At 40.7% G+C, this 27,774-nt stretch overlaps 2 protein-coding genes across 2 annotated transcripts; both read left to right on the forward strand.

The window, feature by feature from the left end:
• Positions 1 to 13,583: 13,583 nt before the first annotated feature.
• Gjc3 (gap junction protein gamma 3) lies at positions 13,584 to 20,969 on the forward strand. Its single transcript, XM_013070546.3, has 2 exons — positions 13,584 to 13,727; positions 19,464 to 20,969. The coding sequence occupies exon 2, from the start codon at positions 19,465 to 19,467 to the stop codon at positions 20,233 to 20,235; it is 771 nt and encodes a 256-aa protein (XP_012926000.2). The 5' UTR covers positions 13,584 to 13,727; position 19,464; the 3' UTR covers positions 20,236 to 20,969.
• Or2ae1 (olfactory receptor family 2 subfamily AE member 1) lies at positions 20,915 to 26,416 on the forward strand. The gene is given in 4 exon segments (XM_013070395.2): positions 20,915 to 20,978; positions 25,027 to 25,347; positions 25,350 to 25,793; positions 25,796 to 26,416. Coding segments are annotated over 4 exon segments (1,008 nt in total). The 3' UTR covers positions 25,975 to 26,416.
• The last annotated feature ends 1,358 nt before the right edge of the window (positions 26,417 to 27,774 follow it).

Raw genomic sequence — 27,774 nt, forward strand, 5'->3', positions numbered from 1 at the left:
TTTTAATCCTTATTTACACTTTCAGTTTCTCACACTAGAGAAACTATTCGGTATTTACACATGTGTGTCCTATTTGTTTCACTTAAGAGTATGGCCTCTGGGCCAGGGATCTAGCTCAGTGGTTCCGATCCCTGCTTCTAAACCCTAAGGACCTGAGTTCAATCCCTGGTACCAGGAAAAAAAAAAGAGGATAGCTTCAATATGCATCCATTTAGCTATAAATATCTCTAGTTTCTTGTTCTTTATGGCTGAGTATACTCCATTTTACAAAAAAACCACATCTTCTTTATCCAGTCTCCAGTTGGTGGGCACTTGGGCTATTTCCAAGCTTTAGCTATTACAAACTGTGCCGCTATAAACATGGGTACACATTTATTTCTGTGGTATGATTCTTTTAATTCTTTTGGGAAGATACCCAGCAGGGGAATAGCTGGGTCAAATGTGACCTCTAGTCCTAGTTCTTTGAGGTATCTCCATACTGACTTCCACAGTGGTTGCACCAGGCTACACTCCCACCAACAATAGAGAAGGGTTCTTTTCTCCCCACACCCCCGCCAGCATTTGTTATTGGTTGATTTCTTGTTAACAGCCATTCTTTCTGGGGTGAGATGGAATCTCAGGGCTGTTTTCATCTGCATCTCTCGAATGACCAGTGATGTTGAACATTTTTTCTTATGCTTATTTGCTGCTTTTACTTCTTTGTCTGAGAAATATCTGTTCATTTCAGATGCTCATGTTTGGATTGGGTCTTTAAATTTGGGAGGTCTGATTTTTTTCAGTTCTTTATATATTCTGCATAGTAGTCCTTTGTCTGAGGTGCAGCTGCTAAACATTTTTTTCCACATGTAGGTTGTCTCTTAGCTCTGTTGGTGGTTTCTCTTGCAGTGCAGAAGCTTTGTAATAAGATGAGATACCAGTTGTTGATTCTTTGTGCTAGTTTCTGAGCTACTGAGAATGTGTTCATATGTTCTTTTCCTATGCCAATGTCTTCAAGAGTTCTACCTAACTTATCTTCCAGCAAGTTTAGTGTTTCTGGTTTAATGTTTAGATCTTTAATCCACTTCGATCTTAGTTTAGTGCATGGTGATAGATGTGGGTCTAGTTTTAATTTTTGGCAGGTTGAAATCGAGTTTTTCCAACACCATTTATTAAATAGGCTATCTTTCCTCCAATGAGGGTGGTTGGCTCCTTTGTCAAAGGTGAGGTGGCTGAGTATGTCTGGAGTCCTTTCTGCATCTTCTAATCTATTCCACTGATCCTCAGGTCTGTTTCTTTGCCAGCACCATGCTGTTTTTATCACAGTAGCTTTGTAGTATAGTTTCAGGTTGGGGATTGTGATACCCCCTGCCATGTCTCTGTTGCTTAGAATTGCTTTTGCTATTCTAGGTCTCTTCTGCTTCCAAATGAATTTTTGGATTGTTTTCTCTAGTTCTGTGAAGTATATTGTTGAAATTTCAATCGGCATTGCATTAAGTCTATATAGTAGTTTTGGAAGTATGGCCATTTTCACTATATTGGTTCTTCCTAACCAGGAACAAGAGATGTCTTTCCATTTTCTTATATCCTCTTTGATCTCTTTTTTCAGGGTGCTGCAGTTTTCAGTGTAGAGGTCTTTTGCTTTCTTTGTTAGATTGATTCCTAGATATTTCATTTTTTTGGATGCTATTGTGAAAGGAATTGTTTCCCTAATTGCTCTCTCAGTGAGTCTGTTATTTTTGTATAAGAAGGCTATTGTTTTTTTTTTATAGTGAAATAACGTTTTAAGGCTATTGTTTTTTGAGTGTTGACCTTGTATTCACCTACTCTACTGAATTTGTCAATTAAATCTAGAAGTCTTTTGGCAGAGTTTTTTTGGGTCTTCTATGTAGAGTATCATATCATCAGCAAATAATGACAATTTAACTTCTTCCTTTCCTATCTTTATTCCTTTTATTTCTTTCTCTTTCCTAATTGCTGTGGCTAATGTTTCCAGAACTATTTTGAACAGTATAGTGGAGCTAATGGGCTTCCTTGTCTTGTTCCTGATTTTAGTGTAAAAGTTTTCAGTTTTTGACCATTTAGTATGATGTTGGCTGTTGGTTTTTCATAGATAGCCTTAATCAGGTTGAGATAAAGACCTTCTATTCCAATTTTCTGTAGTTTTTTTTTTTTTTTTATCATGAATGGGTGTTGGATTTTGTTGAATGTTTTTTCTGCATCTATTGAGATGATTATATGGTTTTTGTCCTTGACTCTGTTAATATAGTGTATTACATTTATTGATTTACCTATGTTGAACCATCCCTGAATCCCTGGGATAAATCCAATTTAGTCAGGGTGTGTGATCTTCTTGATGACCCTCTGTATTCTGTTTGCCAGTATCTTGTTGAGGATTTTTGCATCTGTGTTCATTAGGGAGATTGGCCTGTAGTTCTATTTTTGGGTCAGACCTTTCCTTGGTTTTGGAATCAAAGTAACACTTGCTTCCAGGAATGAATTTGGAAGTATTGCTGCCCTTTCAATTTCTTTAATAAGTTTAAAGAGTAATGGTGATAGTTCTTCTTTAAATGTCTTGTAGAATTCAGTGGTGATTCCATCAAGATCTGGGCTTTTCTTTGTTGGCAAATATTTTATTACATTTTCAATTTCACTCAGTGTAATTGGGGTGTTTAGAATTACTATATTTTCTTCATTTACCTTTGGCAATTCATATGTATCTAGGAATCTGTCCATTTCTTCTGTGTTTTCCATTTTATTAGAGTATAGGTTCTTGAATTAGGTATTGATGATCCTCTGGCTTTCTGCTGGATCTGTTGTGACTTCACCTTTTTCATTCTTAATTGCATGGATTTGAGCCTTTTCTTTCCTTTTTCTGATAAGGTTGGCTAAAGGTTTATTGATTTTATTTATTCTTTTGAAAAACCGACTCTTTGATTCATTGATTTTTTTGCATCCTTCTTTTAGTCTCCATTGCATTGATTTCTGCTCTGATCTTTATAATTTTCTCTCTTGTACGAGCTTTGGGTTTGTTATGCTCTTCCTTTTGTAGAGCTTGAGGTTCTGCATTAGGTTGTTAATTTGAATTCTCTCTCTTTTCCTAATATGGGCATTCACTGCTATGAATTTCCCGTGTAGAACTGCTTTCATTGTGTCCCATAGATTCCTGTATGTTGTACTCGCATTATCATTTACTTGTAGAAACTGTTTAATTTCTTCTTTGCTTTCCTCTGTGACCCATTGGTTGTTCAGGAGGGTGTTATTCAATTTCCATGTGTTTGTGGGGGTTTTGTGTTTTCTAATGTTATTGTTGTCCAATTTTATTGCATTATAGTCTGATAATATAAAGGGGTAACTTCAGTTCTTTTACATTTACTTACATATGTCCTATGAGCTAGCATGTGGTCTATTTTGAAGAATGATCTGTGTGCAGCTGAAAAGAATGTGTTTTCTAATGTTGTGGGGTGGAACACTCTGTAAACATCTATTAAGTCCATTTGTTCAATAGCTTGGTTCAGTTGTAGAATTTTGTGGTTAATTTTTTGTCTAGATGATCTGCCTATTTGTGATAGTGGGGTATTGAGGGCCCCCACTACAATTGTATTAGTGCTTACTTGGTTTTTCATGTCCATTAATATTTGTTTTGTACAGTTGGGGGCATTCGTATTTGGTGCATAGATATTTAGGATTGTCATCTCTTCCTCTTGCATTGTTCCCTTCACAAGGATGTAGTGACCATCTTTGTCTCTCTTTATTAGTTTTGGTTTGAAATCTACTTTGTCTGCAAATAGGATTGCTATCCCTGATTTTTATAGGATTTCTGTTGCATGGAGAACTGTTTCCCATCCTTTTACTTTTAGTCTATGAATTTTTTTTGAGTTAGGTGTGTTTCTTTTATACAGCATACTGTTGGATTTTGCTTCTTAATTCATTCTGCCAGTCTATTTCTTTTGATTGGTGAATTGAGGCCATTGTCATTGATCATTATAATTGATAGATATTGACTCATCCTTATCATGATGTTTTACTGTTTTTGGCTCTTTTATTTTTTGTTTTTCCCTCTTTCCCTTTAGTTTCTTGCCTTGGCTGGTGGCTTCCCTCTGTTGGGCCTCATGGAGTTGTGACCTTCATTGTCTTTCTCTGGGATATTGTTTAGAATTGTTTGGAGCGCTGGTTTGGTTTTCATGAAATTTCTCAGGTATTCTTTGTTGTGGAAGTATCTAATTTCTCCATCAATTTTGAAAGATAATTTTGCAGGATGGAACAGTCTAGGTTAGAAGTTATTTTCTTTTATGGCTTGAAATACTTCACTGCAGGCTCTTCTTGACTTGAGGTTTTGTGTTGAGAAGTTTACTATGATTCTGATGGGGTTTCCTTTGTAGGTGATTTGTTTCTTTTCTCTAACTGCTTGTAGGATTTTGTTCTTCTGTTGGGTTTCTGGGATCCTGACTATTATATGTCTAGGTGTAGGTTTTTTTTGATCATGGTTAGTTGGAGTTCTACATGCCTCACTTATCTGTATGTCCAATTCTCTACCTCTGTCTGGGAAGTTTTCTACTATTACTTCTGTGGACAGTTTTTTTTATGTCAATTGTACTTTCTCCTGCTTTTTTGTGGACTCCTATCAGTCTTATGTTATTCTTCTTTGCATCATATAGCAGCTGCTGGATTGATTTCTCATGGTCCCTTACTATTTTGAAGAAATCTGTTTTCATGGTCATTAATCTCAATCCTGTCTTCTATATCTGATATTCTATCTTCACATTCCCTTAATTTGGTGTGGATGCTTTCAATGGAGTTTTTAATCTCCTGGATATCTGTTTGAATCTGTTTCATGTATTCCATTTCTTTCTTATGCTGGGCATATTTCTGAGCTCATCTATTTTTTAAAATCTGTTTCTGTTCTAGAGTCTCTAATCATGCCTTTTACTCTGCTCACCATCTCTGTAGTTATCTGGGAAATTATTTCTCTTTTGAATTTTTCTGGAGCCTCATTCATCTGTTTTGTTACTTCCTGTGCTATCAGTTCAGGGTGTCCAGGTGGTTGATTATCAGACTTTTCCACCTGGTTTCCCCCAGAATTTCCCCTTGGTGGGGTAGAAGTCTGAGTTTGTGCCTTGCTTAAATGTCTTCTCATTTTTGTTGTTGGTACTGTCCTTGGCTTAATTCCTGGGTTGATACTTTGAAATTGCTTATTGTAGGTATCTTTGTTGCTTGTAATTAGAACCCTTATGGAATGATTGCTTCTCAGAGGTGTCTTCCAGATACAGCTGGTCTTTAGGTTTTGAGTCTCTAATGACTGAGGCTATCTCATTTTCTTTATACCAGGAAGGACAACTGATTAGATCAATCACAACACCTTAGCCCAAGTGATACAATCCTCAAAACCATAGCATCAAGTACATCTTAGAAAACTACAATTTGTGGTAATTATTAATCTATCACCTTTAACTGTGTAAATTAAATCAAAATCGAGGACCAACCCAACATATGTTTATAGTGAATAAACTCTTCAATATAGCAACTTTACCCTTCGGGATAGGGAGTTAGAAGGAGTTGGGAAGGGAGGGATAGGTAGGTAGAAGGATAGGGGAAGGTTAGCTGTGAGGCCAGAGGACACAGGCAAGAGAAGGAAAAAGTGAAGAAAAGAAAAAGAAAGAAGAAATCTGAATTAGGCTCAGAACAGGAACAAAAAGGGAGATGAAGAATAATGTGAAATAGCAAGACAGTGAGTGAGAGAGAGAGAAAGAGAAAAGAAAGAAAAAAAGAAGAGAAAAATAAAAATTTGAAAAGAGTAGGAAAAAAATTAAAAATAAGAGCAAAAAACCCAGTAATAATAATTTTGAAAATAACAAATAAAAAATAAAAATGAAAATGAAGGACCACCTTCAGGGTATTTCTCTGCTGTCACAATAGACAACTTGGGCAGCAGTGTGCAGATATAAGTCAGTGAGTCTCAACAAGCGAGTCGTAGACCTGTGGAATTCAGGCAGATTTCTGGCTGCAAGTTCCAAGTTGAGCTCCCTGTCCTCCTGCAGGGTTGAGCCCTGCAAGGTTCTACTGCAAGTTCCAGCTGCTCTTCCCCTGAAGATAGTCCAGGTTCTGATGGGAGGTGATGGTCCCTCCTACTTAGCAAGTACGGTGGTCTGGTGTCCCCTGAGCCTTTGTAGTGTGGAACCAGGTAGCGGCACAGCCAGGAGGCCAGAGGCGCGGGGCAGGGCACTTGGCATGGCAAGTGGAGAGGCGTCTTTACCTTCTGTCTGGTCGCTGGTGGGCGTGGCACGGGTTGGACGGAGCGGGGCTCTTGGCAGCCTGGGACCTCTCTCTCTCAGGTGGGCTAAGCACGTGGCCTCCTTGGCCCTGTTTTTATTTTTTATTTTGAGAGGATCTTGCTAAATCAATAAATTGCTCAGACTGGGTTCCAATTTGGATCCTCCTGCCTCATCCTCTAAAAGTACTGAGATTACAGGCGTGTGCCATCCTGATGGGCCTCTCTGGTTATTGCAGTGCAGTTGCAACACAGTATTAGGAAGAAAAAATGAGGTTTCTGAGCTGAGCTACATATTTACTTTGGTTGGTTTCCCAGGTCTTAGAACATTATCTTTTGCCACAAGAGAGAGTCTGTTCTCTAGGACAGGACTTGCAGCCACCTCAGTAGGGCCATGTTTATTCACTTGGACATCTTGTAAACAGTAAGAGAAGCAGATATGAAGACATTGTGGAGTATTCTAAAAACACCCTTTTTAATCTTATTTAGATTATTTGTGACTTTTCATCTAGGAGTTTGTCTGCATAGTCTAATGACTGCATAGTGATTCTTTCTCCTCTGTCCTGCTTTTATCATCCCTGTCCTAAATTCCTCATGCTCTCATCTCCTCCACCCATTTTCAATAATTCTCCATAGTTTTTTCCTTTCCCATTTTTTAGGATCAATGCGATCCCTACTTACAGCTCCGACCCCCTTCTTCTGATTACTTGACACAGTAACTCCTAAGCAGGATTTTATCCAGTATGGTAAGTGTTATGGTTAATATCCAGGCTTTATAGGACAACAGTGCTTGGGTTTTGGGTGAGAATGCAATGGATAACATGTACCTGGTTCACAGTGCTTACTCCATAATACCGTCAACTGTAAGTACCTAGTTTTGATTTCTCCCGTTACTCATGACTTCTGTCCACAACTTGTCTGTTCCACTGTCATTCTGGATCCTCTGTATCTTAATCACCCCTACTTAGGAGACAATCTACGATATTTTCCTGATCTGTCTTCCTGGAGTCAGACTCTGTGCACTTCATTCCTTAATCTTCCTCTTTACCCCTTGGAAATAAGTACACATGACTTAATTCTGAGTCTGTCAACTGATGTGTAAACTGGACCAGAGGGTGCACAGGGTCCCATGTGGCTGTGTCTGTCTATACCAAGGCAGACCACCTAGCATGGACTATGAACTGTGGACTCTATTTACTGAGTGAGTTGTAAATGCTGAGCTATATCCTTGGGAATGGGGTAGAGTAGGGGTCTCTAGGCCCCTGGGGCACACACACTGGTACAGGCCCATTAGTACCTGGCTGTACAACAGGAGGGGAGTGGTGGAAGTGAGTGAAGCTTCATCCTTCCTTGCAATTGCTCCCCATCCCTCACATTACCTCCTGAGCTCTACCTCCTGTTAGATTCTCATAGGAGTGTGAACCCTACTGTGAGAGTGCATTCGAGAGATCTAGATTGTGCCTTCCTTTGAATCATCTGAAATCATCCTTTGTATCTCCATTCCCCACCCTGGTTTGTGGGAAAATTGACTTTCATGAAACCCTGGTGCCAAGAAGGTTGGGGACCACTGGGGTAGAGGGTAGATGGAAAGACAATGAAGCTCACTTACATAAGCTGGTTTTGTTACACTGACTTCTCAATAACCATAAGAAGACTCACTGATGCAATATGTGCTGGAGAATTAAGTCACTTGCTTACAGTGATGTAGCTGTTGACTGACAGAGGTCCCATGAGAAGGTGGGTCTGACACTTTCTAAAGAGGTCTCAGCCACAGGTCGGTGGAAGTGTGGGGGAGAGAGGTGTCAGATTCTTGGATAAGTGGGTGTGCTGGCACAAGCTTGTAATCTTGGCACTTGGCATGTGGAGCTTGAGGCTGAGGCAGGAGGATGGTAAGTTTGAGCTTACCTGGGCAATTTAGCTAGTTAGTGAGAACCTATTTCAAAATTTAAAAAAAGGGCTGGGAATGTACCTCAGTGCAAAAGCCCTGGATTTGACCCCCAGTACCAAAAAAAAAAAAAAAAAAAAAAGGCACCCTAATATCACTTCTGCTGTGAGCTGTAACTTGGAATAAGAATGGGGGTGGGGTGGGGAAGGTGGCATCAGCTGTGTTGTGAGAGTGGGGAAATGGCCTGTGAATTCCTAGTGTTGCCTTTTGATCCTCTATTTCAGAAAAACCCAGTCCTAGTGTATGAGAACCAGCCACCAAAGGCCAAAGGTGCTGTAAGATCAGAGAAAGAGACAGACAGCAGATCGCACAAAGTGCAATTTATTAGGGATTTACAGACAGAGCCTATCTTGGAAAGCAGCAGGAGAGGTGGATCCCTTCATCCCATGGCAGTATGGAGGGGTTTAGATGCTAAGCTAGACAAAGGGTGGCCAATGGGAAGGTGCCTGGTCTTTGTGAGACACGATTAACATGTCCACCAGCAGTTAGGAAACAGCCCAGGTGTCAGCAGTGAGCCCAGTATTCTCAGCTGCCTATCTTAAGGTCTTTGTCCCATAGGGCTGGGGATGTGTGCCAGGGTCACCTGTGGGCAAAATGATGGTATTATGGTTTAGATCTAAAATATCCCCCAGAAGTCTCATGTGTATGGAAGGTGATTAGATCATGGGAGTGATATACTCATTACTGGAGTAGCTAGAAGGTAGGGCCTGGAAGGTTGCATTCTTGTTCCTGGCTTCTTCCTTCTCTCTCTGCTTCCTGGCTGCCATGGGTAGAACAGCTTTTCTTCTGCCAGCCCCTTCCACCATCCTGTTTCTGCCTTGGAGCCAGCCAACAATGGACTGAAGCCGTGAGCCAAAATTAATCTCTCCTTTTTTAAGTTGTGAGTGTTGGGTATTTTATTGCAGCAACAGGAAAGTGGATAAGACAGGAGGGTATGACCAAGATGGGTATAGTCACGTCAGTTGGATTCCTACATTTCTTTGGGTCTCTGATGCTTTCTTCCTGCTAACACTCTTTTGCATGCTCACTTGGGGGCTGCCCCACATACTTATGAAAACAGCACATCCTCATTTTGCAATCACAACTCTGAATCCATTGGCCTTATCTGTCTTTGGAAAGTCCATGATGCCTTTCAAGGTCACCATGAGGATTTCCTTTCTGGTTTTCTGAACTTGGCTCCCTTCCTATTCTCCATTCCCACCATCTGGCTATAGAGTCCAGGGGCTTAGTTTTTCTGCTTTTACAGCTGTAGAAGAGGAAGACCTCATCATTGGCATGGGCTGTAACTTGAAAAAACAGGGAGAACTTCATGGGGCTTGGACAGTCTGGTGAAGGGAATGCCACAGAATAAAGGCCTGCAAAAGTGGAGAGAACTTTCAGATGTTGGATCAGCTCTGGAGCCCACCATGCGGCTGAAGGGGTCAAGAAAGATCAACAGCTGCCCATTCCAGCCTGATGTTAAGTCTTTTCTTCCTTTTAGCCTCCCGGCGCTGCACGCTCACAGGAGCAGCAGGTCTTGCCTTGTATGCAGAAATTTCAGGAAGGAGAATTTACTGCAGAATCCAGAAAGTCAAGAAGAAAGGATTAGCAGGGAGTAAAACTGAATGATGCTTCTGTATCACTGGTTCTTTTTTCCCCCCTCAGTACTGGGAATGAACCTAGGGTTGCTCTGCCACTACACTACACCTCAAGTCCTTTAATTAATTAATTAATTTTTTTCTTTTGAGACAGGGTCTTGCTAAGTTTCTCAGATAGGACTCAAACTTGCCATCCTCCTGCATCAGCCTCCCTAAGAGTTTCACCAATTCTTTGAGTTGAACTCGTTGCTAAGTCTACTTTCTGCAATAGTGCCGAGAAACACTTGCTGACCCTTTTACCCATGATATAGATTAAAAACCTGCACAATCTTAAGAATTCTTTGGTGTATAGTATCCCAAGATTTGTGTGACAATTGGCCCAGGACTAGCGTGGCTCGGCTCCTTTCTCTCATGGTCACATAGTGTCCCAGGCCCAGTGTGGTTGCATCCAGGTCTATGGGGGTGGCATTTTCCTGGTAGTTCTGACACTTTCCTTCTGCTGATCCCTCCTCAACCATTGTTCCGTGTGTCTCTCACTGTACCTAAAATCAGAGCGATTCACCTAGCTATGGGGAAGGGAGGGACAGACTTTTTGCCATAGTTCTTTCCACTCCTGACCCTTACTTGATGCTCGCCCTTGAGCTGCCTGGCTGCTCTGGGTCCTGGCACACATTGTCAACATATGGCTGTAGGAGGAGGCTGGTTTCATCTGGTGGGAAGACAAGAGACAAGGAGGGCATTGTTGGTAGAATAAAGAAGTGGAATGAGACCTCTCTTTACCCTTGGGGCTTCTTTCTTGGCACCAATCCCCAGAAAGCTACTGTGAAAGAGAAGTTTGTCTTGCTGCTTCAGTGTCTTGGCAGCAGCTTACATATAATTAAACAGAGCTCCCCTCCCTTCAGCCCCCGGGAACAACCTTAGCCTGCCTCTGATACCCACACTGACCCGGATTGTGGACCTTTATAAATGGGCCTATTGAGGAATCAGGAGAAATTCATGCAACTTTGAAAAATGTCCCTATTCCCTGAGTCCTGTGCATCTCCCTACTTTACACCCCCACTGCAGACTTTTGGACAAGGACTTTGGTCACTCTGGTTGGACCATCTGTGTGGCCTCGAATGGCGGGGTCACAGCTCTTGGTTTCTAAGAATATGGTCACATACCATGCGCAAAAATGTCCTGAATGCACCTGACTCACTGACACCTCCCTGAGAAGTGGTTTAGCAGAGGGGAGGGGGGAACCTGACTCTGGAACCATCCTTGGTTCCATTCTGCTTCTTCCTCTCACTATTTAAGAGTCTTTTACAAAGATGTCACCTTTTTATTTTAGTTTCCTTACTCATCTATAGCATGAGGATAATGTGAATGCCTACTTCCTAGGATTGTCATGAGGGTCACATGAGTTAGTATTTGACAAGTGCTAGGAAAAACATCTGGCACATCTTAGCTAGTCTTCTTTACTTTTTCCTGGAGGAGTTATTACAAAAGACTGCCTTGGGTGGGCAATGTTCAATTCCCTGTGTTTGGGTTTAGATCTCTAGCAGACCAGGGAGGAGATGTTTGGAAGCAGAGACTAGGAGTGCAGAGCTCTCAGCGGCCCACCAAGCTATGTGGATGACTCACAGGATAAATTAGGTTTGCCTTAACACCTCGATTTCAATCAGAAAGAGGGCTGTTAGATGCTCTAGGCCTTGCCCTGTGTCTGTGTCCTCATTAGCCCTAGCTAACTTCTAACCCTCCTAACTTTCTAGGAGAGTGAAGGGAACAGTCTAATGTTGTATTATGTGCAGTCCATCAGCTTAAAAGACACCTGCATGTCCAGTCCTGAGTCATCCTCAGGGGAGGAGAAAAGACCCAAAAGTTTAGGTCAGGAGAATTGCTGTGCAACCTTGGGAAGGATACTTCATCTCTCGGGGCCTTTTCTCTCTTTCTTCTTTCCTCTTTTTTCCTTTTATAGTGAAAAATAATAAATATAGAGGAAGCTATATAAAAATTAAATGCGCCATTTAGCAAATAATTTTAATTCAGAGACTTGTACATATATACATGACTCAAATTAAGAAATAGAACATAGGGCTGGGGATTTAGCTCAGTGGTTCTACCACCTACCTCTCAAGTGCAAGGCCCCGAGTTTGATCCCTGGTACCAAAAAAAAGAGAAAGAAATAGAACACGTAAAAGAAAAAAATCAATAACACTTGTTAAAGCACAGTAAGGAAGATTTTATTCAAGGTGAGGGGATGATGGCATAGGTAGAGAAACCATTATGATGGGATTTTATTGTGGGGGAGAGACTGAGAACTCCAAATGCAGCACAGGCAAGTGGGGATTTATAGTCAAGATGCACGGTGGGGATGGGGGATGGGAAATGACTCAGAGAGGACCTCAGAGATTTCTAAAACTCACCTTGCTGAAGGTAGGCCAGGGTGATCAGATATCACCCAGGGTGGAGGATGGAGGATGAGGAGCCCATCAAATATGAAGAGTGGGAGTTCTTGCCAACTTCATTTACCTAGGCTCCCAAAGCATTATTTTACAAGGAAGTGCACAGGTAGATCTATGAGAAGGTTTCAGGAGCCCAAGTTTGGTCCAGCAGAGAATCTTTGTCAAACACTGCCAGGTTTATAAAAGTCTCCGAGTCCCCTTTTGATCACCTTCCCTCCTTTCCTGGAGAATCAGTTAGCTTCTCTTGATGTCTTATGCTATTACTGACCTTGCTTTTCTTTATTGAAGGTTTAGCACCTATTCAGGGAAGAAAATTTAACCTAGGAAAAAAAGGTATGGAATTCAAGAGGCAATGTTAAGCAAATAAATTAGTAAACAAGTTGGCACATCTAAACAAGAATTGAGTTAAATATTCTGTCTGCAATGTGGACAGTCGACTGCAGGCCAACAAAGCTGGAGGAGGGACGCTAGGACGATGTACTTCTGTTTTGAATTTGTGGCAGCATTTGTACAATAAGTATAGGGATAAGATGTGGTCAGTGAGCAGGAAGTTGTCAGTGATACTAGCCCAGTGTTTGGTTGGTATATAGAATGGGTAGTGAACTTATCATTAAGCTATGGAATATGTAAATAGAGGATTTTTATGATTTTTAACAATTATTTTTATATTTATTTTTTGGTACCGGGGATTGAACTCAGGACCTTGCGCTTGCGAGGCAGGCACGGTGCCACTGAGCTAAATCCCCGACCCAGTTTGCTTAAATTCTAAAGTGTCCACTCACTAGCTGGTTACCTTGAATAAGTTACTTAGTACCTTCATTCTTCATTTCAAAAGGAGATACCAGTTCTTATCTCATACAGGTATTATCAGTAGTGAGTAAATACCCATGCAACATTTAGAAGATCCATTATTTATTATTTATTAAGCTCTGAACAATGTTGGTGAAACAGGAGAGTAAGTGTAAAATTTTTGGCTGGGATGTCGAGACTCAATGCTTAAAAAATACAGCACATACAATGTTCCAAAATGATGTGCAAGTCTGAAATGTAACGCTTCAGAGAAAAAAACAAGCACATAAACAGGTCATGCCACTCTTAAACCCTATACCTGTGTCAGTGTTGTATAAAATGTTATAGTTGTCAAAACTTTGGAGAGACAGTATCTTTGGGGAGATGTTGTGAGTTGTCCTCAAGAGGAAGATGTGAAAGTGCTGACTCCCATATCTCAAGCCTAGCTGAGGTTGGGCTTTCATGTGTTCCAAGATAAATCAAAAAGCCAAGAGATGGGAGACCAGTAGATGAGTGGTGGCTGCTCCTCCAATTGCAATTTTTTTTTTACCCTGCACTGAGGCTGCCAGGAATGAAAAGGGGAGGGGAAAGAAGTGGGTGGCAGTAGGAGGCAGGGCCAGGGCAAGAGCTAGGACCCTGTGGGCTACCAATCTAAGGACTCTTCTCTTTTGTGGTTGACGCTTCTACCTCTTTCCCTTGTGGTTGGAGCTTCTATTCAGAGCTGCCAGGTGAGTGTAAGTGAGTGCATGGGCCTGGGGCAGCCAGGTTGGCTCAGGGACTGCTGCTGGTGGTGGCAGGGACTTCCCTGGGCTCTAGAGCAGCTTCTCAAATCTGACCCCATGAGTCAGTTGGTGATATTACTGCAATTCAAATGTGATCTAGGAGTTAGGAATGTGTCCCGAGATTCTGCATTCCTGATGATATTCATGGCCACGCTTTGAATAGAAGCATTTAGAATGTTATCCAGGCCAGGTGGGGTTACGATGGGAGCAGTAAGCCCTGGTTTGCACTGATAGGTCCTGCCCTCCCTCTGGACATTCCCTCCCTCATCCCTTAACTCTCTGGGATGGATTCTGCCACCAACAGAATCCTGACATTTTTTCTTCATAAGAATATGTGATGTTTGGTAAAATTCTTATCAAAATCATGATGGAATTAAAAAATCTGTTTTAGATATTTGAAAATCTACTCACACTCCAAGCTTTCTTTACTCTTCTGACTCTTGAGCTCATAGATATTGCTTCATTGTCTCAAATCTTGATAAAGCTCATATCCTGCCAACTCCCAGACAAACTTATTTGAAAACGGTGCTTCCATTGTTAGAAACAGAACATTGTCCCTCAGAGTGAGCTCATCAAGGGAGCTGGGTAGTAGCTTCCCTTCCTTTTCTGCCTTAGCTCCTAAGGCCTTGGCGTTCAGCCTAGGAGCCCTAGTACCTGTGGGGCAAAGCTGTAACATCTCTGCAAGAGGAGGGTGTCAATCTCAGGGAATGAGACAGGTGGGCTGGAACAGTGGGATCAGGCAGGGAAGACCACAGAGTTGGAGGAAAGCAGGCAGAAAGGAGGATGAAAGGCTGTTGTATAGGAAACTCCTTTTAGTCTGTCTGAAGACTTTGGGGAACAGAACATGTCTGAACTCTCCAGGAGATCCAGGTTATGGGCAGAATAGGTGTTGTTTTGATGACAGTTTCAGGGGCTCAGGACAAGGAAAGGTGCTTAGTGTTAGATATGGGGCCTCCAAACCAGAGTTCTCAGGCAAGAGCTCTGTGGTGAGCTCAGTCCCGAGAGCCTCTGAGAGAACATCCGAGTGTCTGGTGCGGGCTCCAGAAAGCGGGTGAGGCAGGGGATCTAGAGATAAAGACTCTATAAAGTACTCGAATCCTTGATCCCTGGAATATGCCAGGCCGGTCCCTTTTTAGGTCTGCTGGGAATGTGTCTAGAGGGTGCTGGGCTTATGCTTTGGAATAAGATGAGGCTGAGAGTAAGAATTTAAGAGTTATCAAATTTAGCATTTAGTCTGATTACTCTCAAAAAAGCCAGGGAAGAAGCTGTCAGCACCCTGGGACTTCCTCCCCTGAATCCAGGGACGCTGAGGACTTGTGCAGTGGGATGGGGGCTGATTGAAGGAGGAGGTGAGGCCCACCTGGAAGATGGGCTGATTGTCATAGACTTAGGAAATGGAAAGCTACAGAAGCTCCTTGAGAAGCTCTGTGCCAGACACCTTGTCTTACAGAGCTGGCCACCGGGGCGGAGAGTGGAGAGCGTGCTAGCCAGTGCTACCCTGAAGTAGTACTTCTCAAATCAGGGTGAATTTATCACCTAGGTCATTTAGCAGTGTCTGGAGACATTTTTGGTTGTCACATGTGGGCAGGAGGGGAGAAATGTGCTGCTGATGTTTAGTGGGGAGAGCCTGGGAGTGCTGGGAAATACTGTATCCCACAGAACAGCACCCACCCCAGACAAAGCATTACTGGTTTCAAATGTCAGTAATGCCAAGGTTGAGACACTTAAAACTAGAACTTGACCTTTCTTTTGATTCTCTGTAGAGCTCAAAAGCAACCCCCCAAATGTAGTCAACATTTATTGAGAAGTTACTTTTTCCTCAGGCACTGATATGCTAAGTGCTTTCTCTCCTTCTAAGTAAGCTACAGGTTGAATATCCCTTATCTGAAATGTTTGAAACCAGAAACCTTTAGAAATCTGTTTTCTTTTGATTTTTGGAATATTTGTGTATAAATAATGAGATTTCTTGGGCATGGGACCCAACTGTAAGCATGAAATGTACTTATGTTTCATACAAAGAGTGATCAAAGAATATGATGAATTGTTAAATTTTTAAAAACCTATGCACTTGGGCCGGGGATTTAGCTCAGTGTTCCTTGCAAGCGCAAGGATCTGAGTTTGATCCCTGGTACCAAAAACAAAAAAACAAAAACCTATGCACTTATCACAGTAAAAGACACATTGCCAAAAAATGATGAGATAGATGTTTTTGAAGCAGGGAGGAGTATTTTGAGTGGGATTAATGGCGGTGTGTCTTTTATTGTAATTTAAATTAAAAAATCTATTGCAGTTATTGATCACTCCTCATTAATGAAATGTTTATGGTAATTTTGTCAAATAAAAATGTTATGGTGTGTCTTCATCCACATTATTCACTGGATCTGGCATTGTGTGATTTCTGGCTCTTCCTCAAAGTCAAAATGACCATGAAAGGTAAGTGTTTTGAATTGATTCAGGACATCAAGTCACCTGCAACAGTGCAACTAAAGACACTCATGAAAGAAGACTCCCAGAACTGCTTTAGAAAGTGGCAAGAACAATGGGATATGAGGTGGAGGATTCTGAGGGGTATTAGTGGCAATGTGTCTTTTACTGTAATAAGTTAAAAAATTCATCATTGTGTATTTTGATCAATTTCATATATATGTCTTATACACATAGCCTGAAGATTATTTTATACAATATTTCTATGGTAGCTGCATTTGACTGTGACATGTGTCATATGAGGTCCGGTGTGAAATTTTCCTCTTCTGATGACTTGTTGGGACGTAGTTTTGGATTTTGGAGCATTTTGGATTGTAGACATTTGGTTAGGGATGTTCAGCCTGTAGTGATTTTGTTTTGTTATTATCTTGATTTTCACATTAAAAAAACAGGTGTGTTCTGTATCTGTTTACCTTTTGCAACATTCACTATTTATTTTCTTCCTGTCAATTCTAAACAGCTTCTCAAGTATGTTTCTGAGTATCCCAATTTGACTTTCCTCAGAATCTGATACATTGCTTTCAAGGTGGATTTTAATTGTGTTATATTGATGATATTTCTATTCTATTTTTATATATTTAAAAATCTAGTCTCAAATTTTAAAGAATCTTGGAAATAACTACAATCTCTAACTTTAATTATGAGACTAATTTTGTGTCTTTCTAGAGATTGAAAATTGGTCCTAAAATTTTTAACTTTTTTTTTTTTTCAGTACTGGGGATTTAACTCAGATCTTGAGGTTGTGAGGCAGGCACGGTGCTACTGAGCTAAATCCCCATCCTTTTAATTAATTTTTATAGAGAAATTTAGTGGTCTGATATGCCTCTGAAATATATTTATCATATATATCACAGTCTGTGAAAGAAGTAGAAAGATAGGTACTGAGGGAAGTCTGGCTTCTAGGGGCTCAAAATATAGTTCCATCATAGCTGGTAGATAGTGACAAATTTCTCTGGTCCATTAAGTACCTTAGAATGTCCTTGAAAGCCTCCTAGTCCATCACTTCTAACTACTCAGAAGTAATAATTCTCCCTATGCCATGGTATATGGCTTGTTCTCATGTATAGTTTACAATACTAATTCCCATTTAAAGTTGTTTTATGCATATTACTCAGTATTATAATTGAGAAACTGATATGAGACAAATTAGGCATGGTTATTTCTGCTATGTCAACTTAGAGACCTAAATAGTTGTTTTTAGGGTTAAAGGGTCATATTCATAGCTGAAGAGGAAATAACAAGGAGGGGTCTAAATTATAAGGAAGAGAATTTGGGGATCAAACTCTTGAAGAAGCAGGAGAGATCCAAGGACATAGGTTTGGAAGGGGTAGTAGCCTTGGACAAATGTAGGGTCATTTCTTTTTCTAAGATGTTAGATAAAGAAATGAATGTGAAGATAACACAGTAGCTGGAGGGTTACACACTAGAATCTCTTATTCCTTCTGTGGAACAAGATGCATAGTGTTTTGTCATAGTCTTCTCAGGCTGCTATAACAAAATACCTTAGATTGAGTAACATAAACATTGATTTCTTTCAGTTCTAGAGGTAGGGAAGTCCAAGATCAAGGCACAAGCAGACATGGTGTCTGGTAAGGGCCTGTTTCTCATAGATTGTGCCTTCTAGTGTCCTCACATGGTGGAAGAGAGGGAAAGGCTCCCTCAAGCCTCTTTTATAATGACACTAATCCCATTTATGAGGGCTGTGCCCTCATGATCTAAAGGTTCCATCTCTTAATACTATCATCCTGGATATTAAGTTCCCACATACAGATTTTGGGAGCACACTAATATTCAGGCCATAGCACAGGGTCTTTTGGGATTGAGAAGAGCTAAGTGTGTAAGGATTTGGGTTTGGGTTTAGGGATGGTTAGAAATAGCTGCTGGGAATTGAGGAAGGCTGTTGACTAGGACAGAGATAAAGACGGCAAAGTTGGGTTTGAAACGTGATGGGACTTTGGTGATGGAACTGAGGAACTTCTGAAACTTGTCCTTAACCATGTGAAGCAGATATATGTCCAGAATACAGTAGCAAAGGGGAGTAAAATTTGAATTTCTATCCTATCATCTCTGGCTTTAGCCTCCAGCACAATAGCATTTAATTATAGCAAATTCTGCTGGCTGTGTTTCCTTCAAGATCTTCTCGTGTTCCTGAGCTGGTAAGGTCTAAAGAGTATCAGACTAAAGTGCTCTTGAATACTCCCTGTTTATTTCACCCCAATCCCATTTAGCCTGCTAACCTAACTAAGATTAGCCTGCTAATCTTACCAGCATGATGGGAACACCTGAGGGGAAGGCAAAAGAGAATTGCAGAGAGCAACAGAATGGGTGTCCCCTGCCAGTGTTAGCACTGATTTGGTTAAGGTGACACTGTTAGTGTCACCAGATGTAGCAGCCATCACCTGGGAAGCAACAAATAAGGGCAGAAATATGTAGTATCCAGGGCTATTACTATTAGTCTTTGGGAAAAGGAGAGAGGGATGGAAAAAAGACAGAGACCCCCTGCTGAAAGTTCTTCATTCCAGCAATATAGAAGTGGAAGCCAGGAAAGAGAGAGAGAGAGAGAGAGAGAGAGAGAGAGAGAGAGAGAGAGAGAGAGAGAGAGAGAGAGAGAGAGAGTCTCCTGCACAATTCACTACTGTACTATTTATCTTACATAGATCATCCATTAATTAATAAATAGGTGCAGTCATTTGCTATGGTTTAGATGAATGTCCTTCAAAGATTCAGGTCCCCAGGTTATGATATTTGGAGGTGCTGTGGACTTTTCTGAGGTGAGGATTAATGGGAGGTCTTTAGGTCTTGGGGACATGCTCTTGAAAGGGATTGTAAAAGCTCTCCCACCCCACCAGGGGGTTGGAAACGTGAGCATTTGCTCCAACATATGCTCCTTGCCTTTGCCATCCAAGACATGAAGTGATGCATTCAGTGGGTGAACTTTCCCAAGCCTGTGCTATGTTCTAGACTTGAAATCTCCCAAACTGTGAGTTAAATAAACCCTTTTCTTTACAAAGTTAACTGCCTCAGGTAATTCATTTTAAGTATATAAAGCTGACTAATACATTTGATCAACCAGGTCTTCGGAGAGGGGGCAAAAGACTTTATGGGTCCTTGGGTTAGCAGTGACAAGGTGGCCTGGGGCTCTCTGGAGAGCAATTAGCAACACACCTACACTGATCATTGTTCTCTGTTTCCTAACAGGATGTGTGGCAAGTTCCTGAGGCAGCTGTTGGCTCTAGAGAGCCAGCACTCCACCCTCATGGGGCGCCTCCTGCTTCCTGTGCTCCTGGGATTCCGCCTTGTTTTGCTGGCTGCCGGTGGGCCTGGGGTCTACAGTGATGACCAGAGTGAATTTGTGTGTCACACCCAGCAGCCAGGCTGCAAGGCTGCCTGCTATGATGCTTTCCACCCCCTTTCTCCACTGCGGTTCTGGTCCTTCCAACTCATCCTGGTGGCTGTACCCAGTGCCCTCTATGTGGGGTTCACCCTGTGCCATGTGATTGGACACTGGGAAGAACCAGGAAAGGCGAAGACAGAGGAAGCGACTCTGATCTGTAAAGGGGACAGCTGCAGAGATGCCTCAGGGGCTGGAAGCCACAAGATGCTCTGGGCCTATGTGGCACAGCTGGGGGCTCGAGTGGTCCTTGAAGGGGCAGCCTTGGGGGGGCAGTACCATCTGTATGGGTTCAAGGTACCCAGTTCCTTTTCGTGTCGTCAAGATCCTTGCCTTGGCAGCATAACCTGTAGTCTGTCCCGTCCCTCTGAGAAGACTATCCTTCTAAGGACAATGTTTGGGATTAGTGGGCTGTGCCTTTTGTTTACTCTTTTGGAACTTGTGCTTCTGGGTGTGGGGAAGTTGTGGAAGCTCCAGAAGCACAGATTTTCCTCTTCTAACTGCTTCTCAACTTCAGAGAGCCCCACAAAACACAAGGAACCAACCAGTAACTTCCCAGTCATGGAAACAAAAGAGTAGTTTCGAGAAGCAGGTGAGAAGGACCCTAACCACCCTTTCCCTTACTGCCCCGAATGTCTCTACCCTGATAATCTCCAACTAGGGGAGGTCCCTCATCCTTCTGGCAAGTGCAACTTCCACATGTTACAAAGCAGATAACCAGTTCCCAGGCAGATGCCTTCTGACCACTGCCCCCAACTCATCTCCCAGGGCTCACCCCCATCAATTGGATGCTCCTTCCAGGGAACCAGGATGAAAACACCAATCTGTTGCACTTCCTGGCTTTCCATTTAGTTTTTTCCTCAGGAAAAATGCCAGCTTTTGCTTGATCTCTACTTTGCAGAATTATAAAGATACTCAGCTCATCTGCAGAAAACCTTATGATTGGATCTTCTACAAAACATCCATCGAGGGCTGGGGATTTAGCTCAGTGGTTCCTCTGCCCGCCCTGCAAGCGCAAGGACCCAAGTTCGATCCCCAGTACCAAAACAAAACAAAACAAAACAAAAATCCATCGAGTGAGGATTCAGATCCAGGACAAACTAGAGGCTGTGGAAAGCTATCTAAGGGCCATGGTGGGGCATGCAGTTGAAAACACTATTTTGAAGAGTTCCTTATCATGTCTTCTTACCAGAATTATCTGGTGTCATCATCACAATTTTCATACGCTTGGTTCAAGAATCACTGAACAGAAGCATCCATGAACCATGCCTCTCCCTTGCCATGCTCAATAAATATTGATGACACTAATGACATTCCTGTTGGTAAGGACAATATTATTTTCTGTCTCAATTACTGTGCTTATTTTTTATGATCTATATTCCACACTCCTGACAACTTCAAAGTCCTATAACCTGTGAATGCTACCCAGCCCTGTAGTCATAGAAACTTTGGTTGTGGAAAAACAAGTGTACATAACCCAATGTCCCTTAATATCAGGATGAGATTTGTTCAGTTACTCAACCACATCGTTAGCAAGATTACTGTGATTTCACAGGCTGTGTCCCTATGACCACTGGTAGCTCTGATTTCTGCTCAGTTCTCACTTGGTACACTGCATCTGTCACATGGTCTTTGGCACAACAGCAACTTAAATGCAGGACCAAGTCTCTACCTTTAAAAGTCATTGCTTTCAATACTGAACAGCAAAGACAATAGAGTTTTAACGGTGATTTGAGAATAATAGCAAAAGGGAAGTTTACAGCAGAATGTAATTTAGTGGATAATTTAAATCTGAGTATCAAGTTTCTTTTCTTGAGTCTTTCAGTTATTTCTTTTGGAAAATGTGTTACCCATATACTTTTTGGCAGAATCCCCTCTTGCCCACAAAGAAAAGTAACCCAAGATATATATATATATATATATATATATGGTTAAGAAGGCTCATTTCCAAGGAAAGGCATTTGGTTTCCAACAGATAATTTGACAACAAATAGGTAAATAACATTTTTTTCTTCATGCTACAAAAGTTTCTCATAAGAATTCCTATCTACTATAGCCAGAGCCCAGGCAAAGTGACCAAGAAAAAAAAATAAATGACATTATTATTTTTCCTTACACAGCTCCCAATGAAATAGCTTTATTTTTTTTTTTGTATTAAATTCTTTTATTGGTACATTGTAGGTAGACAACACAATTACATTTCTCATTGGGAATTGTACCTTTACATAATACATCTTGGTTCTTATTTTTTCTCCATTCCTAGCCCTCCCTTCATGCCCTCCACCCTTCCCTATTTACAAAGACTTTATTTCCATTTTTTCCATTTCTCATCATTTTTTCCTTTCTCTTCTTTCCTTTCCCCTGCCCCTCCCACTACCCCTACCCCTTTGGACCTTTTCTTCCTATTTTACATTATCGATTATTCATTCTAATCATTGGTACATTTTAGTTATCTAATGAAATAGCTTTATTGAGATACAATTCACAAACCATATCAATTTGCCTGCTGAAGTATTCAATTAAATGGATTTCAGTATGTTCACAGAATTATGTATCCAATACAATTTTAGAGCATTCTCATCAACTCAAAAAACAAAACAAAAAACTCCTACCTCACTTAGTTGTTACCTCTAATCTTTTATTTTCCCAAACATAAGCAACTACTGATTTCTTTTCTTTTGGTACCGGGGATTGAACTCGGATCCTTGCACTTGTGCATCTCGATTTATTTTCTATCTCTATGGATTTTCGCACTCTGGGCTTTTCATATAAATGGAACCATAAAATATTTGGTCATTTACATTGGCTTCATTTATGTACCATAATGCTTTCAAGGTTCATTTATGTTGTAGCATGTATCAGACCTTCATTCCTTTATATAATTGAAAATCATGCTATTGTTAGGATATATTGCATTTTTTTAACTGGATATTGTTTTGTTTCTTTTTTTTGGGTATTAAAAATAACAAAGCTTTAGTAAATAAAGAGGGGAAGAGGGGTTGAGAGTAAGGGAATGGGAAAAAATAAGAATAAGATATATTATGTACAGGTACAAATTCCTTATGATGAATGTGATCATTATGTGAGCAATAAACTTAATTAATTATAAAAAAGAAATTCAGCGCCACTCAAAATACTGTTGCTATGAACACGTCTATACAAGTTTTGTTTTTTTGGGTTTGAACTCGGGTCCTTGCACTTGCGAGGCAGATGGCGGAAACACTGAGCTAAATCCCTGGCCCCAAGTGTTTTTTTTTTTTTTTTGACACAGAGTCTCATTAAGTAGCTCAGGCTGGCCTTAAATCACCGTGTAAATATCTAGGAATGAAATTGCTGAGGCACGTGGCAATTCTTGTCAAAGTAACTTCCATAGCAGCTGCATTATTTTTACATTCCAAGTTAGTCACATTTTCACCAACATTTGTTATTTTTTGTGTGCGTGTTTTTTAAAAAATCCTAGTCATCCTAGTGTGTGTAAAGTGTTGTCAAGTGGTTTTGATTTGCACTTCTCTAATGACTAATTGTGTTAAATGTCTTCCCATGTACTTACTGGCTACTTGTATGTCTTCTTTGGAGAAATGTCTATTTGAATCCTTTGCCAACTTAAAAATTGGGTTATCTTTATTTTTTGTTGTTGTACAGTAGAGTTCATTATTTAGTATGGATGTTAGATATTTATCAGATAAATTATTTTCAAATATTCTCTCCCATTCTATGGGTTGTCTTTCACTCTCTTGATAGAGTTCTTTAAGGCACACAAATTTTTATTTTGATCAAGTCTAATTTATTCATTTTTTTCTTTTGTTGCTTGTAATTTTAGTATCATATTTAACCACTTAAGAGTTTATCATGAGTGTCACTTGGGCAGTGTATTTATGTACTGACTATCCTAGCATCACTTGAGAAGGTGTCATTTATTTTTTAAAAAATATATTTACCTTCATTTATTTTAATTACTAATAGCTTTTTAAAGCTTTATTTTTTATTAGTACTTTATCTGTTGTACATTTTGATCACATTCATTATAGGGAATTTGTACTTGTACATAATATATCTATTTTTTAAGAGTAGGAAGAATTTATTGAGAGAAAGATAGCTTCCGTTAAGAGAGACAGAAGGGGGACTGGAAAGTGGGTTGCCCGCCCACTCAACTTCTCAAAGATGTTTTTGTACATAATATATCTGAATTCCTTTTCCCCCCATTCCCCTCCCCACCCTTCAACCCCTCCTCCCTTCCTCATTCTGTCACCAAAACCAAAATAATAAAATATTTTTTTCTTCTGGGGAATGGGTTAGCATGGGTTTGGCTGTATGCTGGATGTATTTTATTATGTTAGGCAGATTATTTGTTGTATTTATTTGGAGATGAAGGATGGCTTATGGAGATGTGTATGCATGCCAAATTGATAGAAGACGGACAATCTAGGACTTCCTCTATTTGTCTCTGGTGGCTTTGTGATATGTCTGCTCGGCTAAGAACTACATTTCCCTGAACCCCCATTTTTGTGCATTTCTTCATAAGGTGGGCCAGAGGAGATTCCTGAAAGATTTGGAGGCCAGAGGGAAGCAGCTGCTTTGTATTTATTTGTGCTCCTGCTGATCCGGTGAATGACTTCAGGGTAGCAGGTGCTCTGTCTTCCCCAGGATTGCCCCCTGGGTTCTTTGATATGTGGGCCAGGTGTATACATTCAGCTCCACTAAGAAGGTCCCCAGCTCCTGCAAGATACCTACATAACCAATTCCAGAGACAACAAAGACTGACATGGGTTTCAGTCTGCCCTTGTGGAGTTATAGATCTTGGTTGTGGGTTCCAGTTTATCTGTCCATCTCTGTATCTGTTTTCCCTTCTTGATTGCTTGCTCCTTGGACACATAGGTAACATCCCTACATAAGCCACCTAAACTTCTTCCAGAATTGTGTAGGGTCAAAGTTGTGTAACACAATCCATCACACTATGTGTACATAGAGATATATCTTAGTGGTTCAGATTCTCTGGTTGGATCCTGACTGATCAAATTAACAAAACTGAACAAACCATACATACACAATACATGCAAATAATAATCATACATGTACTTGTATATAGTTACGTATAAATAAATATTTATGTGCATATATATATATATATTTCCCATAATGACCAGAGACTTGAAGTTTGACACTTCGTAGCATCTAGATATTTTGGAATTTCAAAGTGGTCATATTTGTGAAAAAAATTCTAGATTTTTTAAAAAGAAAGGTTATTTCAACATTTACAGCTGTTGAATGCTCTGAAGTAAGAAGAAAGAGCCCTCTTTACAAGTGTCTACTGTGTCATATGCTGGATCACAGTATTTCTTATAAACCATTTAATCTCCACTCTTTCTCCAGAGATTGAGAAAGTAGACTTGTGGCAGAGGAATTAGACTTCTTTGGAAGACTTTATCCTTGAAGGGCTTTTTGATGACTCCCTGTCCTGCCTTTTTCTCTTCTCTTTCACCATGGTAGTCTTCCTTACTGCAGTGAGTGGCAACACCCTCACCATTCTCCTCATCTGTGCTTATCCCTGGCTTCACACACCCATGTACTTCCTGCTCAGCCAGCTCTCCCTCATGGACCTGATGCACGTCTCCACAACCATCCCCAAGATGGCTGCCAACTACCTATCTGGCAGGAAGTCCATCTCCTTTGTGGGCTGTGCAACCCAGCACTTCTGTACTTGTCTCTGGGTGGTGCTGAGTGTCTTCTCCTGGCTCTCATGTCCTATGACCGCTATGTTGCCATCTGTCATCCACTGCGTTATACTGGGCTCATGAGCAGAAAGGTGGGACTGATTTTGGCTGTTGTGTCATGGTTGGGAGCAGTCATTAACTCCCTAATTCACACAGTAATCGTGATGCATTTCCCTTACTGTGGATCTCAGAAGATTCAACACTTCTGCTGTGAGTGGCCAGCAGTTGTGAAGTTGGTATGTGGTGACATCACTGTTTATGAGACCACAGTGTACTTCTGCAGCATCATACTTCTCCTCCCCATCATCCTGGTTTCTACATCCTACGGCTTCATCCTCCACTGTGTCATCCAGATGCGCTCAGCCAGCAGCAAGAGGAATGCTTTTGCCACTTGTAGCTCTCACCTCACTGTGGTTTTCCTCTGGTTTGGTGCATCTTCTCATACATGAGGCCTAGGTCCCAGCGTACTCCGTTGTAATACAAAATTGGTTCTGTATTCTACAGCATCATTATTCCCACTCTGAATCCACTGATTTATACTCTCTGGAATAAGGATGCAGCCAAGGCTTTGAAGAAAGTGCTGTGGAGAGATATTATCATCCCATGATAGTAAGTGTAGTTGCCCTGCTTGTGAAGTGGTGCAGGATGAGCTCCTTAAATTTATCTATGGAAACCTCTAAGATTTTTCAAGGATCCATATCCCGGATAGTGTTTGACTACTCCAGTAGAGAGGTAGTTGAAATATAATTTTGCTTTTCTAGCTTGATTTCAGGCATTTGAGCACCACCAAATACATATGTTTCAGTAAAGTTTAGATAATTAGGGTAAAACTTTTAGAAATATTTTTAAAAGAAGGCATATAAAAGCCAGTGACAGGGCTGGGGATTTAGCTCAGTGGTTCTGGCGCCTGTCTTGCAAGCGCAAGGTCCTGAGTTCGATCCCCAGTACCGCCCCCCCCCCAAAGTCAGTGACACTCTAAAAAAGCTAGTAAGATAAAGATATGAGCATCTTTCCCATTATTATCTTCACTAACAGAACCATATGTAAATTATGCCAGCAGAGAATATTTATTGATCTATATCTAAAATGATAGTGTGCTGCTTAATGTTGGAAATGTGTGAAGAACAAGGTGTTTTGAAAGGAGAAATTGATATTATAAAATTATATTTATTGAGTTCTTTGAATCAATGTATAAGAATTCTGAATTGAAGGTATAATGTGTTTTGTGCACATACATTATAATACCTATATATTATAAAATATACAATATATTGAGTGCCTACAGTGATCCAAGTGTTAGAATGGGTGTTGGAATTTGGTCTTATAAAACTGAACATTCTTTAAGTTCATACTTGTGATTTCTTTGGTTTGCATTTGACCTGCTGTATCAGGTAGATTTGTTAACTTACATTATTTCGAAGGATGAAGATACCTTCTTTCTGATGGTCTCTGACCTTGTGATGAAGAGTCAGAATCACTTGTAGTAGAATCTATCATTAACCAACACTATGATATATAGTAAATTAATTTCTGTAGGCCCTAGTAATGTCTTAGGCTATTGGGAAAATGGGATTATCTGAAATTCTGTGGTGTATATCTTAGTTCTGAGTAAGAGAAATGGACTCTTAGTGATAAAAGCAGAAGAGAACTTTATTGAAGGGATGTTGAGAAGATGACAGAATCAATGGAAGCACTAAATAACTCTACTCGGGGACTATGGTCCTTTTACATGTGATTTCAAATTATCCCACAGAACAGGTTCAAGAGGAGGTCAATAGTAGAATTGGTCCAGTGAGGTCAAGATCCTTTGAGTTAATACCATGTAGATGGGATAACACTATAATCATAGCCATTAGATCTGCGGGAGATTCTCAACCAGGGTCGTCCTCTCTACTTGTGCATTAAGGTTCTTGTCCTTGAAATGATTCCTTCTCTCCCCTGAATCATCAACTTTTCCTCTCTACTTGATCAATCCTTTCAGCCTATACACATACTTCAGTAGGTCCCATTTCTAAAAGAAAATTCCTGTCAATCCTAGGAAGGCCATACAGTTTTATAGAAAAATCCTGAGCATTTTTGTTTACTTCATACTTTGACTTTTTGTACTTTTATTTTCTCTCAGGATCACTTATACTGACTTTTTTTGGTACTGGGGATCAAACTCAGGACCTTGCACTTGTGAGGCAGCCACAGTGCCACTGAGCTAAATCCCCAGCCCCTCTTTTGTTGATTTTTGTTATCACCAGTGTATTAAAGCCATTAGTGTGAATGTTAAAAATGGCCTTGTGTTGCCACAGCCAATGGTCAATTTTTGGTTCATACAACAGCTATTAAAAGAATGATCATGAATAAAATACAAGGAGAGATGTTTGGGAACTGGAAAAGGGATCAGTAGGAGAGGGGAGGG

The sequence above is a fragment of the Heterocephalus glaber genome, unplaced genomic scaffold (genome assembly GCF_053883595.1).
Source record: "Heterocephalus glaber isolate CG9 unplaced genomic scaffold, H.glaber_assembly_v1.0 deba00001610, whole genome shotgun sequence".
Lineage (NCBI taxonomy): Eukaryota > Metazoa > Chordata > Mammalia > Rodentia > Bathyergidae > Heterocephalus > Heterocephalus glaber.

Coding starts and splice junctions, on each gene's coding strand:
- Gjc3 (XM_013070546.3), top strand. CDS start 19,465: ATGTGTGGCAAGTTCCTGAGGCAGCTGTTGGCTCTAGAGAGCCAGCAC.